The sequence below is a fragment of the Larimichthys crocea genome, chromosome XVIII, assembly GCF_000972845.2.
Source record: "Larimichthys crocea isolate SSNF chromosome XVIII, L_crocea_2.0, whole genome shotgun sequence".
NCBI lineage: Eukaryota > Metazoa > Chordata > Actinopteri > Sciaenidae > Larimichthys > Larimichthys crocea.
This window is the reverse complement of record NC_040028.1, coordinates 16,043,882-16,058,140: the sequence shown is the minus strand read 5'-3', so window position 1 is coordinate 16,058,140 and position 14,259 is coordinate 16,043,882. Positions and strand designations below refer to the sequence as shown.

The window sequence follows — 14,259 nt, the reverse complement described above, 5'->3', positions numbered from 1 at the left end:
GCTGTCCATATGGCAATTATGTACAGTAGTGTTGCAGGAGGATTGGTCTGATGCCTACTGGCAGAGAGGAGCCTGCCTGTGACAAACTGCTGCTAGGATCTGATGTGAGTTGAGGGAGATAATGAGGCTGTTGTAAGCCTTAAGTATAGAGCCTGCCCCCGGGGTGGCATATCTAAGGGCTGAGGCTCCCTCATTGTTGCACGTGCTGCTGAGGATTAAAAACACATTTACTTTTTTCTCACAAACTTTGTCAGTACTTCCCACAACTTCTTTGGACAACTTCTGCTTTCATGTGGCAAGCCTCTTGACATTGCTTTGTGGAGGAGCTGTTTTCCCCCCCTTTTCTTTTCCAGTTAGTAGATGTGAAGTCTTGATTTGATTCTGCTTTGAGCTATCTATAGCTCCTTTTAAACACCCCACCGAGGGATGTGCACGTTCCTGGGTACATCCTGGGGTGACTGAAGTTTCGACAATATTCTGATAGAGAATCTTTTTAATATTGATCCCATTGGCATGGATTTTTTCGAATTAAATTTCACTGGCAGGGCTGGAAAAAAAAGAAGAAGATGGTATTGGGTGGAGGTAGTACAATGTCTGTTGTTATCCAGCGTCCTCTGAGAGAGCCCATACCTGCCTGCTGTGTTATAAAGATAACTGCCCACCTCTTGTGAGGAACCCTTGACATTCTCTGCAGGATGGATGCCGCCACCACACTAACTGTCACACATACAGCATGTCCCTAGGAAAACAATGGTGTAAATTCCAGCACTGTGTCCAATTTAGACCTACACAGCACTGCAGGTTTTCTATTTGAGTGTAACAAGGATACCATGCAACCAAGTGCAATACACAGAAAGAAAAAAAAAAAAAAAAAACCCTACAGTGTGTGCAGAGTAATTGAGTCACAGAGGACAACTGCTATAATGTTTCATGACCGAGAAAGTGTAACTAATGTAATGCGGGTGGGTCTATATGCATATTTACAGTGTTAACTTGGCGAAATAAACAAGACAGACTTCCTTATACAGTACCAGCAGGCATTTAATTAATGGCCATTTGGGGCTTGCATACTAAATAGCAGGGGGAGAGACAGAGAAAGAGAGAGAGTGGAGTCATGCGGGCACCTCAGCCAATGGCAAAGAAACTTCAGAGAGACCTGCGAATAGCAGACAGAGCCAGACTACTGGGCAGAGCTGCAAGTGGTCACTCAACCATGGGATTAAAAAGCATTTAAGCCTTGTACTAGCCCCCCCACCAAGCCTTCTTTCGACCAGCTATGTTATTTCTGACCATTCAGGAGAATAGAAAAGACAAATGTTCGGGTGCCTGGGTTGTTATTCACCGGCTGCAGAACCGCGGGTTACAGATTTTTCACGACGGCAGCATCTATAAGTGTACTGCAGCTCTTTCTTGCAGGAAAAAAACATAATGAGCTAGCCTAAAAGGGTTTCTGTGTTCTGGTTAAGGTGCAAAATGGACTGTCACTACTGTTTATTTCATTCATGTCTGGATGAAATGGAAAACATGCAATCAAATGTAGGACACGTTTACTAGAGTGGTTCACTTCACACTTCTATTCACACTTCTAATGCCTCTTGGGCAACAACAAGCAAATTTATGACAGGCTATTGACGTATTTATAGGGAGCCCTGGTGAAGTGCATGGGCTTGATTAGCACAAATCCGTGCCACAAAATAAATCACCAGCTAAGGTATCCCAAATGTATTGTGCTTGGTGTTGGTGCCAAGAAGAGGTTGGTGAAAAAGCTTTTGATTCGGTGGTGTATTCGGAGTATCACAGGACCCGGGCCCGACTGTGCTGGTTTTGATGGGCGATGATGAAAGCGCAGGTGGATGCGAGAAAAGCTCCCCTCCCTCGGCTGCTGCAGACTCGTCTTCTGTGGTTTCCTATTAGCACAGGAGTGGAGGTTTGCAGTCTGGCTGCTGGGCACAGTGGGTCAGTGCTCACAAAGCTCTGTTTGTTCCCTGGCCTGCAGGGCTCCCAGGGTAAGCTTGGCTCCAGAGGGGAGACAAACAAAAAGGCACCACTGTCTCACACACTGAAGCTGCTCTCCAACACATTCGTCTTTTCTACTCAATGGGGGTACATTTCTGTTCTTAGGAGAGGGAATGGCAAAAGGAAACAAGTTTTTTTAGAAACAGGGCCTCGGGATAACAAAACCGCTGTTGTTCTTAAGCTATGTATTCCTGCTCAGTTTAAATGCCATTTTGAGTTGTTGCTTGTGGTGATGTTTTTTTTCTTTCTGCTTTGTGTTTTTCATCTCCTTTTGTCGAGCTTAGACTCGGCGCTCTTTGTCTTGGGCTCGCTCTATCAACACATCCTGAGCGAAACCCAACAAAACTGCCACCAGCAACAGGCACGTAACACGTCATATTTACATTTGCAGCCGCAGTTGCTAACTTTAGAAATGATATATATAGCCCAGATGAGCCGCAGCTGTTGCAACCGAGATACGAGTTAATTAATAATTTCAAGCTATCTATATGTTTGGTGCCTGTGATTTTTTTTTTTCTAAAGATGAAATAATGTGCAGGATACTCTTAGAGCTGCTGTCACGTCAGAAATTCACTGTTGTGCTGCAATCTGCAGTCCAAGTATAACTCCATTATTGAGGGGACTTTAGAATGGGAGCTGTGTGACACACAGCGGGATGATTTAGTTTAATGACCATGGCAGTGACAGTGCTGTGATGGAAATTGGACTCCCCCTGCAAATTTACATCACTTGAGGGTACTTGGGGCTCTTTTAGCGGCTGCACTCCAGAGCACGAGCCATCAGGAGGTCCTGGATATGTCATGCTTGTCACCTTCCTTTAAGTGCATCTGCAGACGTGGGAGAGGGATTAATATTATATAGCCTACGGAAGCACAGAGGCCGTCTTATCAGCACTGCAGATGTGATAAGCACCTCTACCCCCACGAAAAACCCAGGAAAGATCTCCAAGCAAAGAGACAAGCATCTCTTTGTGTTGTTTCCTCACACCGCTTCAGAGTTTCAATGCGGCTTTAGTGGCAGATATGGTGCAATTTCACATCTGTTGTAATTTGATGTGCCTGGATCACCCTCTGTGAAATCGTCTTGATCGCAACATGGCTCCTTTCAATTATTTAGAAAGTTGGCATATGGCTTTAGAGATAGTAATCTGATTTCTTTTGATTTGAAGTATTCAGAATAGCCTTCATCACAAGGCCCCTATAACAGCTGTGCAAAAGAAAGAGAGAGAGAGAGAGAGAAATAAAGCTTGTCTCTGTGATCATGTTATTTGGTAGCTTAGCATCCGCACGCCTCTCTTTGTCATAGAAGAAAATATTGATTTATTTATTTAATAAAAATGTCACTTCTATGGAAATATTTTCCGTCATTGCCATGACACTCATTTCACATTAGTTCACATCAATGCAGATGTCAGTGTGCACAAATTGCATTGCCCTCAAACTGATTCTGAGCTGTGAATGGAAGTTATGGCAACCGATGCTGTCACTTTAGTTTTATCATCAGAAAAGCACCCAGTGGAACCAAGGAAACAAGATGTGACACAAAAAAAACATCTACATCAAAGCCAGCATATACTGGAATTAGAATTTATTGAAGCCTACTCAGTCAGAAAAGGTACATGATCTGCTGAGCCTTTTGGATTAAGTCCCATACCTTCCATTAAACACAGTACAGTGCATTAAGCCTTTGTATTATTACATGATGCAAAAAAAGAAAATGAACATGCTCATTTGTGAATCTGTTGCTGCAAATAGGAACATGCCATTTATATATTCCAGTTTTTACCGTATGTGTACGGATACATGTTTAAATGTCAAACATTATGCCTGGATGAACATCCGTCATAATTATTATAGGTTATACAGTACAGATAATCACACATCACGATCTGCATTGCGTGCTGACAGGCGCACCTTTCTGCTAGTATTTATAGTCAGAGTTAGAAAATAAATATCTGCATGAATAATAGAGTTCTTGTAGGGTCTTTTCTTTATGGGCATAGCATAGTTTTCTTACACAACACCTAAAATGCGTGCCACCCACCAGCGACAGGGCATAATGACTCTGCAAGCTACCTGGCATCCTCTGTAGTTGTAAGGCCAGGGCCAGTAACCACGCAGGGGCTCACATATTCTCTGACAGTGGGTGTAGCTCCGTTGGCACTCCGAGCAGCAGATCCCCTGGTGGTCTAACATGGTGTCAAAGGTCATGGCACCTTCCTCTCCGGCCCCGCCGCTGCGCTGCAGTTTTGAAGCAGTGTTAATTTTGAAGAGCAACCTATTTCTAAATTTACACTCATTTGCAATTTAGATGTTTGGGAAAAAAGAGAAAAAACTTCTCATCCTCTCTAACATATGGTTAAGGGTCTCTCAGGCAACATGAATTTTTATAAGCAATGGAGGAGTTTTCACTTCAGTTCATAAATTCATCAACTTGGAATGACAGCTGTTACCCCGGTGACCTGCTCATTGTAATTATAGCCTCTAATATGACACCCACTCAGCAGTAGCAGCAGGATATATACCCACAGATGACAGTAGGACTAAATCCGGGTTAACACATTTCCACAGCATGTTCTTCTGTTTCTGCGCGAATACATTTTTAACAAGTCATTTAAAAGAAAAAGTGTTGACAAAACAGAGAAACTTCACTTCATGTTACTTTAAGGGCTGCTTCAGGGCTCAATATATATACGCCTCTTGATAGTTTAATCAAAAAATTCACCAGCTCTGGAGACTTGTTGATCACAAACAGCATTGTTAATTGTTAAAGTCGGTACTCACATGATACGGGTTTTCAGGGTTGTACGCTGACCCCGCAGTAGACTGTGCTCCCTCCTCTTCCTCCGCCACTCTGGAGGTGTCATCCTCGGCGTGACTCACCGGGTCCCTCTCCCCAGCAGCAGCAGCTGCCTCGAACTCCTCCATGTTGAACTGCCGTTTGGCTCGCTGTGTGTCTCTCTTTCTCCTCTCCCCATCTGTTGCAGCAGCCACGAGAGGCGAGAGTATTGGGTCAACATCCACAAGACACACCATGCACGTCCTCAGAGCTCAATCCTACATAGCTGGGACTTGTCTCAGATGTCCTGAATAATTAAATTAGCAGCAGTGATTTCGAGGCGGTCTTGCATATTTCAAGCTCATTCTTTTTTGATACGACGCTGTTTTTGGTGTTACGACTCTAAATGTAGCGTGTGTGTTCAGAGGAGCGTTTGCGCAACTTCTGAAAATCTGAATTTTACAAGTGTGTCAGCAGATAAGCAGGGCAATCACAACCATCTGAGATCTGAATATATAAACTATGAATGAATGCACGATAATTCAGATGAAATAACCCATGTTCTTCGACTGCAGACCAGTTTTATAGACTCTGTGGGACAAAGTGAGACAATAGCTGTAGAAATAGAAGAGAAAGAAGAAGGCAACCTTTAGGATAGATAGGCTGGAGCCAGTAAATTGGAAGTTCCCCGCAAAGACCCAGAATTTTGTCGCTCAGAAAGCTGGTGTCCTTCAGGGGCTGTTCCCCAGCAACCCATATGAGGAACTCCTCGTCAAACCTCACTGGCATGATTTCATCTGTCTGGCAAGAAGAAAAAGATAATGTCCTTGAAATTACTAAGATGGAATAAGAAATGACATGAGTTAAAAGCAAGCAGACGATCCTCTGTAAATTCTTTTTTTTTATTACAATACTCAACGTTCTGTATCAAGTAGTGTGCATATACCAGGTCAAACATCAGCGACTCTTTGTTGTGAGCTCCCATGAGAGGAAGGTTGGCTTTGATTTGGGATTTTATATAGCACTTGTCTCCTCCGACGAAGCGGATTCCGGTTATTCCCTGCACCAAATCACAGAGATGCCATGTTTACACTCATGGCTTTGCTACTTTGCTAAGCACACAGAAAGTCTCAGCTGAACTACCTCAGGAACAGAGAACAAGGACAAACTCACTCACAATTTGAAAGTCATGAATCTCCACAGCCTCTTCAGCTCCACTCCCAGTTTTAAATCGCTCCAGGTTGTTGTCAGAATCAATTTCCACGGAACCCTTCCTCACCTCGCCATTGATGTTCATACTGTAACGAACGTTATAAACCTGGCAGCAAAGCGGAGCGTTAGACTGATTAGTCAAGTTATGTAAATCGCACTGTAGCAAACACAATACAAGAGAAAATCAAGCTTTGCCTGCACAGTATTTGTTGGTGTCGCTTCTCCTACAGAAATCCTGTGTAGTTTAAGCACCACAGGGAATGCTTTGCAGACCCTGAAAGGAATGTTTGCCCTGCAGATGAGCTCAATGAGACACAAATAAACATTACATTATTTCGTATAAGATGGAGTGCTGTAACAGGATGTAGATTGTACGTATCACAGACAGAATTAAAGATGCAATTTCACAATGAATGTGATTATTGATAGAGTATCTCATTTGTTGACATCTCTATCTCTAGTAATGGTCTCAAGAAAATGCAATTATGCCTGTGATAAAAAAAAAGTTTTTATTATCTACGGACTTGGTAATCTACTTTGGTTCCATTTCCCACCAAAAGCATCCTAAAGCCTTCCCTGCATTCACTTTGAGATATCTGTTATTGAAGGGCCACTGCAATAACTGCAGCGTAATCCTCAGTCGACACTTACATTTTTATCGCTGACTTTCCACAGGTAGAGAGCAGCCATGGATGCACACAACATTAACACCGCACCAACAATAAGAGCCACAGCTCCAAACCTCAGGAGGCGACTGACTGCCGCAGAGGTTGGCGTGATTTGTTCCTTCAAAAAGTTCAAAAGGTGCAAAGTGAGAAATAACGCACACTTAAACAATAACCATGACAACTGAGACTATAACTGGAAACCATAAGAGTTTGCAGAGTCTACAGTTTTATTTACACATCATGGACGATGATTATATTTCCAAAAACTTTTTAAAGCCTGTCTTACCAGAGGTGTGCAGTGTTCAAAACAGCCAGATCCATGAGTGGTATTTTGGACTTTTTCCATAGTCTCTTTCATGATGTCCTCTATAATTCCCCCACTAATACTGTTGGCTTCTCTGTGGAGAATCAGGTTATCCACCGGGAGGCTTTTTTTAACGTTTGAGTGTGAATGACGTACAGTTGATATAAATTCTTTGAGCTAAATTCTTCGTCTGAATGTTACCTGTATGTCCAGGTTGCCTAAGGCAAGGTTGCCATCCTGAGGTACCAAACGAAAAACAAAACTTTTGAAGCAGCTCTTCAGCTCATCAGGTATTGGCTGCTGTTACAGGCAGCGATGTAATGCTTGGTAGAAAGGTCGTTAACTGACCTTTTGCTCAGTGTTAGGAGAAAAAAATATATGAGTCAGCTTTGAACTTAGAGAATATTGTTGTGCGTTTCATTTAACCTCTTCTGATTGGATGTCATTTGTGATACAAATGTGTAGGAATACTGCAGATTTCAGGTGTTTGCTACTTGCAGGTTACAGACTGCACTCCCTGTATTTAAATCTGTATGCAGAAGCGAGTTGATTCAAAGCTTTATATTCATGCAAGAAGCTAAGACAGCACAACCACACACAATCACAGGCAAAGACAGACATGACCTTTGCTCAGTTATGAATTTTCTGATTTGACGGTTTGGCAGAAAAGGTGTTTTCATGGCCGAGGTTACTTGCTCCTTATTGTAACTTAAAAAAAAAAAGAGGAAGCATAGTAAGAAAACGAATTCAAATGTGCAGCGCTGCTATTGCTTAGAAACAAGAAAGAATGAATCACATTTTTGGGGGGATAATTGGTAAGCTGGGAGGCAATCAGAAAAGGTGAGGGGATTCTTTGACCTTTGAGAAAACATGTAATTGTGAGAGCATTTGATCTGCAATTCATTATTCTGCATGCAAATGGAGGCTGCACAGTAACTACATTGTGTACCATGAAAAGAATATGACATCGGCTTATGCTTGCCATCAATTTAGCTGTGATCGTTGAAGGAACACATTTTTATTTATTTATCACGGCTTATAATCCTTTAAGGCAAATGAAATGCATTCACTTGGCTAATTGAGGTTATTCTGTGCGCTTTCTGAATATTACCCCAGGACAATAGGTTGTGCTCCTCCTATAAGATTACATTTGAGTCCTGTGAGCGCAAACAGCTCCATTTTTTTTAAACCGTCGTCCAACAGCAAAAAACAATTTAGCTTTTAACCTTTTATTTGTGCAACAATGTGACAAAAATCTACCACAAACATGGTAATCTTTCATATCGATTGTTTTCCACAGCGGAGAGGCCCCCTTTCAGCCTAAATGTCCATAGGTCATACCCCTTAAATAGTAACACATGCTCCTGAAAATGTATAATAAAAGTCTTCTTTACACTGAATCATTATGAAAAATATATTATTAATGTACAAAAATCTTGCATATTACACATGATACAATGAACAGTCTTATATGAGCCAAAAGACACGACATACTACAAAACACAGCAACAATCCAACATGGAGTCAATTAAGATCAAAGTATTATACAGTATAAAGACAAATTCCCTTTTTGATGACTTTTTTTTTTTGGATCTTTTAAGAGTTTGTGTACTCTGGAATAGATATCTCATCCGTTTCCTGTATCCGGGCCGGTGTCGGCGGACCGACAAGGATGTAATCAAACTCCTGGTGTTGAACTTTTTCGTACACACTTTGCAGACCATTGGTTTTGGGTATGTGAGCTGGGTAGTAGTTTTCCCTTCTGGTGTCCCGGGGAAGCGAAGCGGTCTTGGAGAAAGTTGACAGATGCGGTCCAGAGGCCATGCTCGTGTTGGGCCTTGTAGCTGAAGGGCTCCAGCATCGGTCTGAATGTCCCAACACTTTGCACTCACTTGTACATGCCCAGAGACCTGTGGAAAACAGCAGTGCTGTCAGGATGTAATGTGAATACATTTGCTGGCTCACCTGGTTGAGGGTGTTGTCGGAAAGTGACAAAATGTGTTAAATGCACTGTGGTTTGATGTCTGTGGTGCATGGCTTGGATTCAAACATAAACTACACTGCAAGAAGCTAAAGGAATGCATGTCACATCACTGCATGGGCTCATCTCCCCTCTATTTGTCTATTTTATTCTCATTTCTATGATGTTTTTATGACACTCACTGTTTGTTGGTGGTGACTCTTTTTTGTGCACATCTCCACTTATGTCTGAATCACTGTCATTGAAGTCACTGTCCCCCTTCCCACTGTCCTTGCCGCTGATGTGGGGATCTCTTGCTGAGATGGTCGTAAATGAATTACCCTTCCATATTGTTATTGGTCTGACTGTTTCTTTCCCGTATCCTGGCAGCGTAGAATAACCCTGCTGAGATACAAACACACACACACACACATTTTGAGTCAAGATGCGAAAGACGACAAACAATGCTGTGAGACAAACTTTGAATATCTTTGGAAAAACAACAACTTGCCTTTAGTTTCCCCTCCATCACCCTGCTGTTTGACTCAAAGATGTCTGCTGTCTGCCTGCCGTCCTCGCAGCCGGGCTCTGCCGCGTTGCTGCTGGCCAACAGGGGTTTCTCTGGAAATGGATGGGCATCAAACACTTTGCCTTTGTGGTTGACAATCAAGGAATCAATATGACCACTTTCCACATTCTCCACATTTGGTACGTCTTCTTTTTGATCATACTCCCCCTCCCTTGTCTCTTTTTTCCTGCGGTTGCAAATGGTTGTGATGAGAATGATAGCCAGCAGGAGGAGAGAGCAGCTCCCTGCCAAGACAATGATGATGGCTATGGACATGTCCCATTCAAAGAGCTCCTCGCTGCCATTTTGAGTCAGGGAAGGCATACTGGGTAGAGTTCCTTCTATGAAGCTCAGGTGTATAATGGCTGTGGAGGTAAGCGATGGGGATCCTTTGTCACTGACCGACACTGTGACTTTGACATTGTCTGCCAGATCATACGTCAGCTGTCTGCTCACGTGCACCTTCCCTGTGTCTTTGTTGATAGAGAAACCCAGGTGTCCCCCCTCGGTGATTTTATAGGACAGCTGTGCGTTTATGCCTTCATCAGCATCTGTGGCCTTTATCTGGGTTACCACATAACCTGCAGGTGCATCTTTGGGCAGGAAAACCTCCGCGGATCCTTTGTAAAGCGGTGGCTCTATGATAGAAGGTTGGTTGTCATTTTGATCAACTATTTTTAGGCGGATGACAGCTGTGCTCTGCAGCTGTGGAGACCCCCCATCGCTCGCTTGGATGTGTATGTCTAGCTGTTTCATGACCTCATAATTAAAACTTCTCAGTGCATATATGGAGCCGGACACTGAATTAAGAGACACAAAAGTGTTCAACGGAGACCCCATGATGAGACTGTCCACAAGTCTGTAGGTGATTTTGCCATTAATGCCCAGATCCGCGTCTGTGGCCTCAACTGTGGTGATATATGCACCCGGGGCGTTGTTTTCCACCACTGAAACTTCATTGACAGCTTTAGTAAAGTGAGGGGCGTTGTCATTCTCGTCGCTCAGTCTAATGGTGTACTGAGTGATCTTTCTCAGCGGAGGTGACCCAAAATCCTCTGCCATGACCGTCAGGTTATACTCACTAATCCTCTCCCTGTCTAAGGTCGCTGCTGTAACTATCATGTAGCTATCCTCGTAAGCCTGTCTGAGTTTGAAATGGTCGTGGCCGTATAATGTGCAGTGGACCTGGCTGTTAACACCCGAGTCTCTGTCCAGGGTGCTGATCAGCGCCACCAGACTGTCCTTGTCTGCCGCCTCGCTGATATATGCGATGCCCGTCGTAATGGAGGTCATCGGGGTGATGCTGATTTCTGGGGCATTGTCATTAACGTCTGTGACGTGAATGATGATTTTGCACACGGAGGGGGTCGGGTTGGGTCCCAGATCGGTCCCCTGTACGTCTAGCTCGTAGGTGCTTTTGTCCTCGAAATCCACCGGGCTCCTGAGCGTCAGGCGACCCGATTTATTATCCACTTGAAAAAGTTCTCGGATCTCGTGAGAAACCTGTTTTCCGAACCCGTAGACGACCTCTCCGTTTAAACCCTCATCAGCATCAACTGCGTTCAAGTCCAGGATGACTGTGCCGACCGGCGCGTCCTCTGGCAAACTGACCGAGAAACTATTCTGGTCAAAAACTGGACTGTTGTCATTAAAGTCAGTCACTCTGATAGTTATCTTCGTTGACCCCGATCTATACGGGTTCCCACCATCTGTGGCGACCAGGTCCACAGTGTATGATGACTGAGTCTCCCTGTCTAGCTCTTTCATTAGCACCAATTCCGCATATTTAACCCCATCCGCTCTCAGGAGCACATCAATGGTAAAATGACTGTTGACAGATATCTGATAGCTTTGGATGTAGTTTGACCCAACATCAGCGTCCACAGCCGGGTCTAAAGGGATCCGGGACCCCACTGCTGCATTCTCTGAGATCTCCACTATAGATTCCTTGTTTGGAAACTCCGGAGAGTTGTCATTGATGTCCTTTATTTCCACCTCAACGTGAATCAATTTGTAACGATCTTTGGAGAAATTTACCACGTCAAAAGTAATGAGACACTGTGGAGTGTGTCTGCAGATTCTTTCCCTGTCAATTCGTTCTCCGACAGTGAGTTCCCCGTCGCTTTCTCTCACCCTGATGAATGAATCATTGAATTGTTTCATCATCCTGAAATTGGTCTTGGAGGAATGAGACAGACTCAAGGACATGTCCTTGGCAAGGTTTCCGATGACTGTACCTGGTGCGCCCTCCTCATTGGTCTGGTATCGAATAGTATTTCCCTCGGACTGAGCCAGTGAGGCAAATAAAAAAAGATGGATTGAGAATATAAAAATCCACCGGTGCCAATAAGTTATAAATTCGCCCCGTATCATCTTCGTAGTAATCTTCCCGTCCGTAAACAGCCTCATTGTGCGCAAGAAGGAAGAAAAAAAAAAGACCAGTTCACCTCTGGAGTGAGCTCTCCATACAAGCTCCCGCTTTTATGAACTGAACTGTGCTGGAAGTGAAAGTTGCGCGCAGCCAGTCAGATACGCTTGTTGCCTCGCCTTCAACACAGCTCAAAATTCTGCAGTGGCGGGGTTTATACAGCTCCTCATGCTAATGAGACGAAGTGTGACCAATCCCTTGCTTTAGAATTAAAAATACCCCCTTATGAAAAAAAAAAACCCTCTAAGCCTGTTTTGAGAGTGTAGACTGAAGGAAGTTGCAAAATAGAAAAAAAAGGGTTAGAGAGATATGCCATTGCTTGAAGATAGTTCCTGCACTTATTTATCATCTTATTGCAGCCATTACCGAGTGATGGTTTTATTCATCCAAAGCCTATTTCTCCTTCTTTTGATGTTTTCAGCTTATTGTCTATTGAGCGTGCCTTACCTTAGGTGTGTCTATGTGTGTGCACATGGAGAGCTGAACATGGTTTTGTTCAGGGTGCATCTCATTTAAGAATAGCTTCATTATCCGGAGGCACATTCAGCATGAAAGCACTCCACAGCCCCTCTTAGACAGGAGTGATGTTAGATCGATCACTTCATATGGTTGATTTTCTTTTCTTCTGCTTATGTACTGAAAAAAAAAAAGATGATCAATATTATACCATCTCGCTTTGTAACCTGTATATAGAAAAAAACAGAAAATGGAATAAAGGGATACGTTCAAGGGTCTCCCTGAAAACATTTTCTCATATCTGAGATCAAGAGAGTGGTCTTTATCTCTCCATATCACACATAAGATGTTGCCTCTCACTTGGTTCAGGGCAAACATATTTATAGGCTACTTATACATTTTTATCTCCTGGGTTTTGACTGCAAACTCCCCCCATACTCTGAAAACTTCCAGCTGTTCTGAATTTCAAATCACACTCGATTCAACTTACACACACTATAATGAGGCTGAGCCATTCACTTCTGCACCTTTACGTGTGCAGTTTAATAGCACCTACACTATGTCTACACACATCCAGTACTTTTGTGTGCACTTTTGGTTCTGCACTGTTTAGGGGGGGATAAGCTCTTTAGTTCCAGTTAAGGGGAAAATCTTAACACTATAGCATACAATGATATTTAAAGACAATAAAGCGCTTCCAACTTTCTGGCAGGGATTTCCCGTTTCGGCACAACAATGCCAATGTGCATAAAGCAAAATCCATAAAGAAAAGTTGGAGTGTGGAAGAACTTTGCTGGCCGGCACGGAGCCAAATCCAACACCGCTTGGTTGATTTGGATGACGACTTCCAGCCAGGTCTTATTCCCAAGCATCAGTGGCCGACCTTACTAATGCTCTTGTGGCTGAAAAGGAGCAAACCTCTGCAGCCAGGCTCCAAAATGTTGTGGAATTTGTTTTTATAATATCACTTCAATTCCCATGGGTTTAGAATTACATGTGCAGCAATCACTTATTTTATTATTATCACTGTTGTTATAAAAAATAGGATTATACTGGGGTTCAGATGTTTTAACTCTTATAGTGTGTGTGTTTTCTTCCCTTAGTTGGCCTGTGTTTTACTGAGGCTGGCAGGGAGAGATAATTATAAATCAATAGTTCAAGGACAAGAGAGACAAGGACAGGGAAGTGTCATTTTGACAAGAAACATAATGTTCATTACTGAGCAGAAAACAAAAAAGGACCTTATCTGTGGGGAGATGTCCGATCCGATTTTAAAAAATGTATAAGAACCAACAGTTAGAGCTCCTCAGGGAGCCTTTTCTCTGTAACCCCTTTAGTGTGTTGCACTGTTGCGCTCCTTCTTGTACAAGAACAATAAATTTAACTTTGATACTTTGACTCCAGTCTTCCTTATTCAAGGGTTATTCTTTAAAAAAAAATCCCATAACAACTGTATTTACTTTACTTTGTTCAGGTGTCCAAATACTTTTGGCCATGTAGTTAACTCCGTACATGTTGTTAAAGGTCCAGTGTGTTTTTAGTGGCACCTGAAATTGCAGGTTGCAACCAACCGAATAGTTTCCCACGCCTCATCCATTCCTCACATCAAAAGCAAAAGTCCATATCTAGATCAATGTTTGGTTTGTCTGTTGTCTGGCGGACTCCATGGAAGAGGACCTGCTCTCACTGTAGATATAAAAGACTCATTTTAAGACAATGAAAACATAACAATTCTTATTTTCAGGTGATTATACACTGATGAAAACACAGTTGTGAATATTCTATTCCATTCATACCAATAAGCACATCTAAATCTTACACACTGGACCTTTAAGTGCTACAATCTGTAGCCTCAACCACAGCTCTGAG

At 43.0% G+C, this 14,259-nt stretch overlaps 2 protein-coding genes across 4 annotated transcripts; both read right to left on the bottom strand.

Annotated features, from left to right (window-relative positions):
• Positions 1–3,668: 3,668 nt before the first annotated feature.
• Positions 3,669–7,068, bottom strand: cnmd (chondromodulin). 2 transcript variants are annotated; one of them, XM_027291200.1, is made up of 7 exons: positions 6,961–7,068; positions 6,658–6,792; positions 5,972–6,112; positions 5,741–5,854; positions 5,442–5,595; positions 4,800–4,993; positions 3,669–4,256 (listed from the first exon to the last, which is right to left on the bottom strand). In XM_027291200.1, the coding sequence occupies exons 1-7, from the start codon at positions 7,030–7,032 to the stop codon at positions 4,029–4,031; spliced, it is 1,038 nt and encodes a 345-aa protein (XP_027147001.1). In that variant the 5' UTR covers positions 7,033–7,068; the 3' UTR covers positions 3,669–4,028. The 2 variants fall into 2 exon arrangements, with proteins under 2 accessions (XP_027147001.1, XP_027147002.1); XM_027291201.1 differs by having other exon boundaries at positions 4,140–4,251.
• Positions 7,069–7,762: 694 nt separating this feature from the next.
• Positions 7,763–12,156, bottom strand: pcdh8 (protocadherin 8). 2 transcript variants are annotated; one of them, XM_019263122.2, is made up of 3 exons: positions 9,450–12,156; positions 9,142–9,340; positions 7,763–8,888 (listed from the first exon to the last, which is right to left on the bottom strand). In XM_019263122.2, exons 1-3 carry the CDS (start codon positions 11,913–11,915, stop codon positions 8,575–8,577), a joined length of 2,979 nt encoding a protein of 992 aa, XP_019118667.2. In that variant the 5' UTR covers positions 11,916–12,156; the 3' UTR covers positions 7,763–8,574. The 2 variants fall into 2 exon arrangements, with proteins under 2 accessions (XP_019118667.2, XP_019118666.2); XM_019263121.2 differs by having other exon boundaries at positions 9,142–9,343; positions 9,450–12,155.
• Positions 12,157–14,259: the final 2,103 nt, after the last annotated feature.

Excerpts from the sequence above, each read along its gene's own strand:
- cnmd (XM_027291200.1), bottom strand. The coding sequence starts at position 7,032 with ATGAAAGAGACTATGGAAAAAGTCCAAAATACCACTCATGGATCTGGC. Across the intron at positions 6,793-6,960 it reads TTGAACACTGCACACCTCTG|GAACAAATCACGCCAACCTC; the intron begins GTAAGACAGGCT and ends AACTTTTTGAAG. Across the intron at positions 6,113-6,657 it reads GGAAAGTCAGCGATAAAAAT|GTTTATAACGTTCGTTACAG; the intron begins GTAAGTGTCGAC and ends CTTTGCTGCCAG.
- pcdh8 (XM_019263121.2), bottom strand. The coding sequence starts at position 11,915 with ATGAGGCTGTTTACGGACGGGAAGATTACTACGAAGATGATACGGGGC. Across the intron at positions 9,344-9,449 it reads TGATGGAGGGGAAACTAAAG|CAGGGTTATTCTACGCTGCC; the intron begins GCAAGTTGTTGT and ends TTTGTATCTCAG. Across the intron at positions 8,889-9,141 it reads AGAGTCACCACCAACAAACA|GTCTCTGGGCATGTACAAGT; the intron begins GTGAGTGTCATA and ends TGTTTTCCACAG.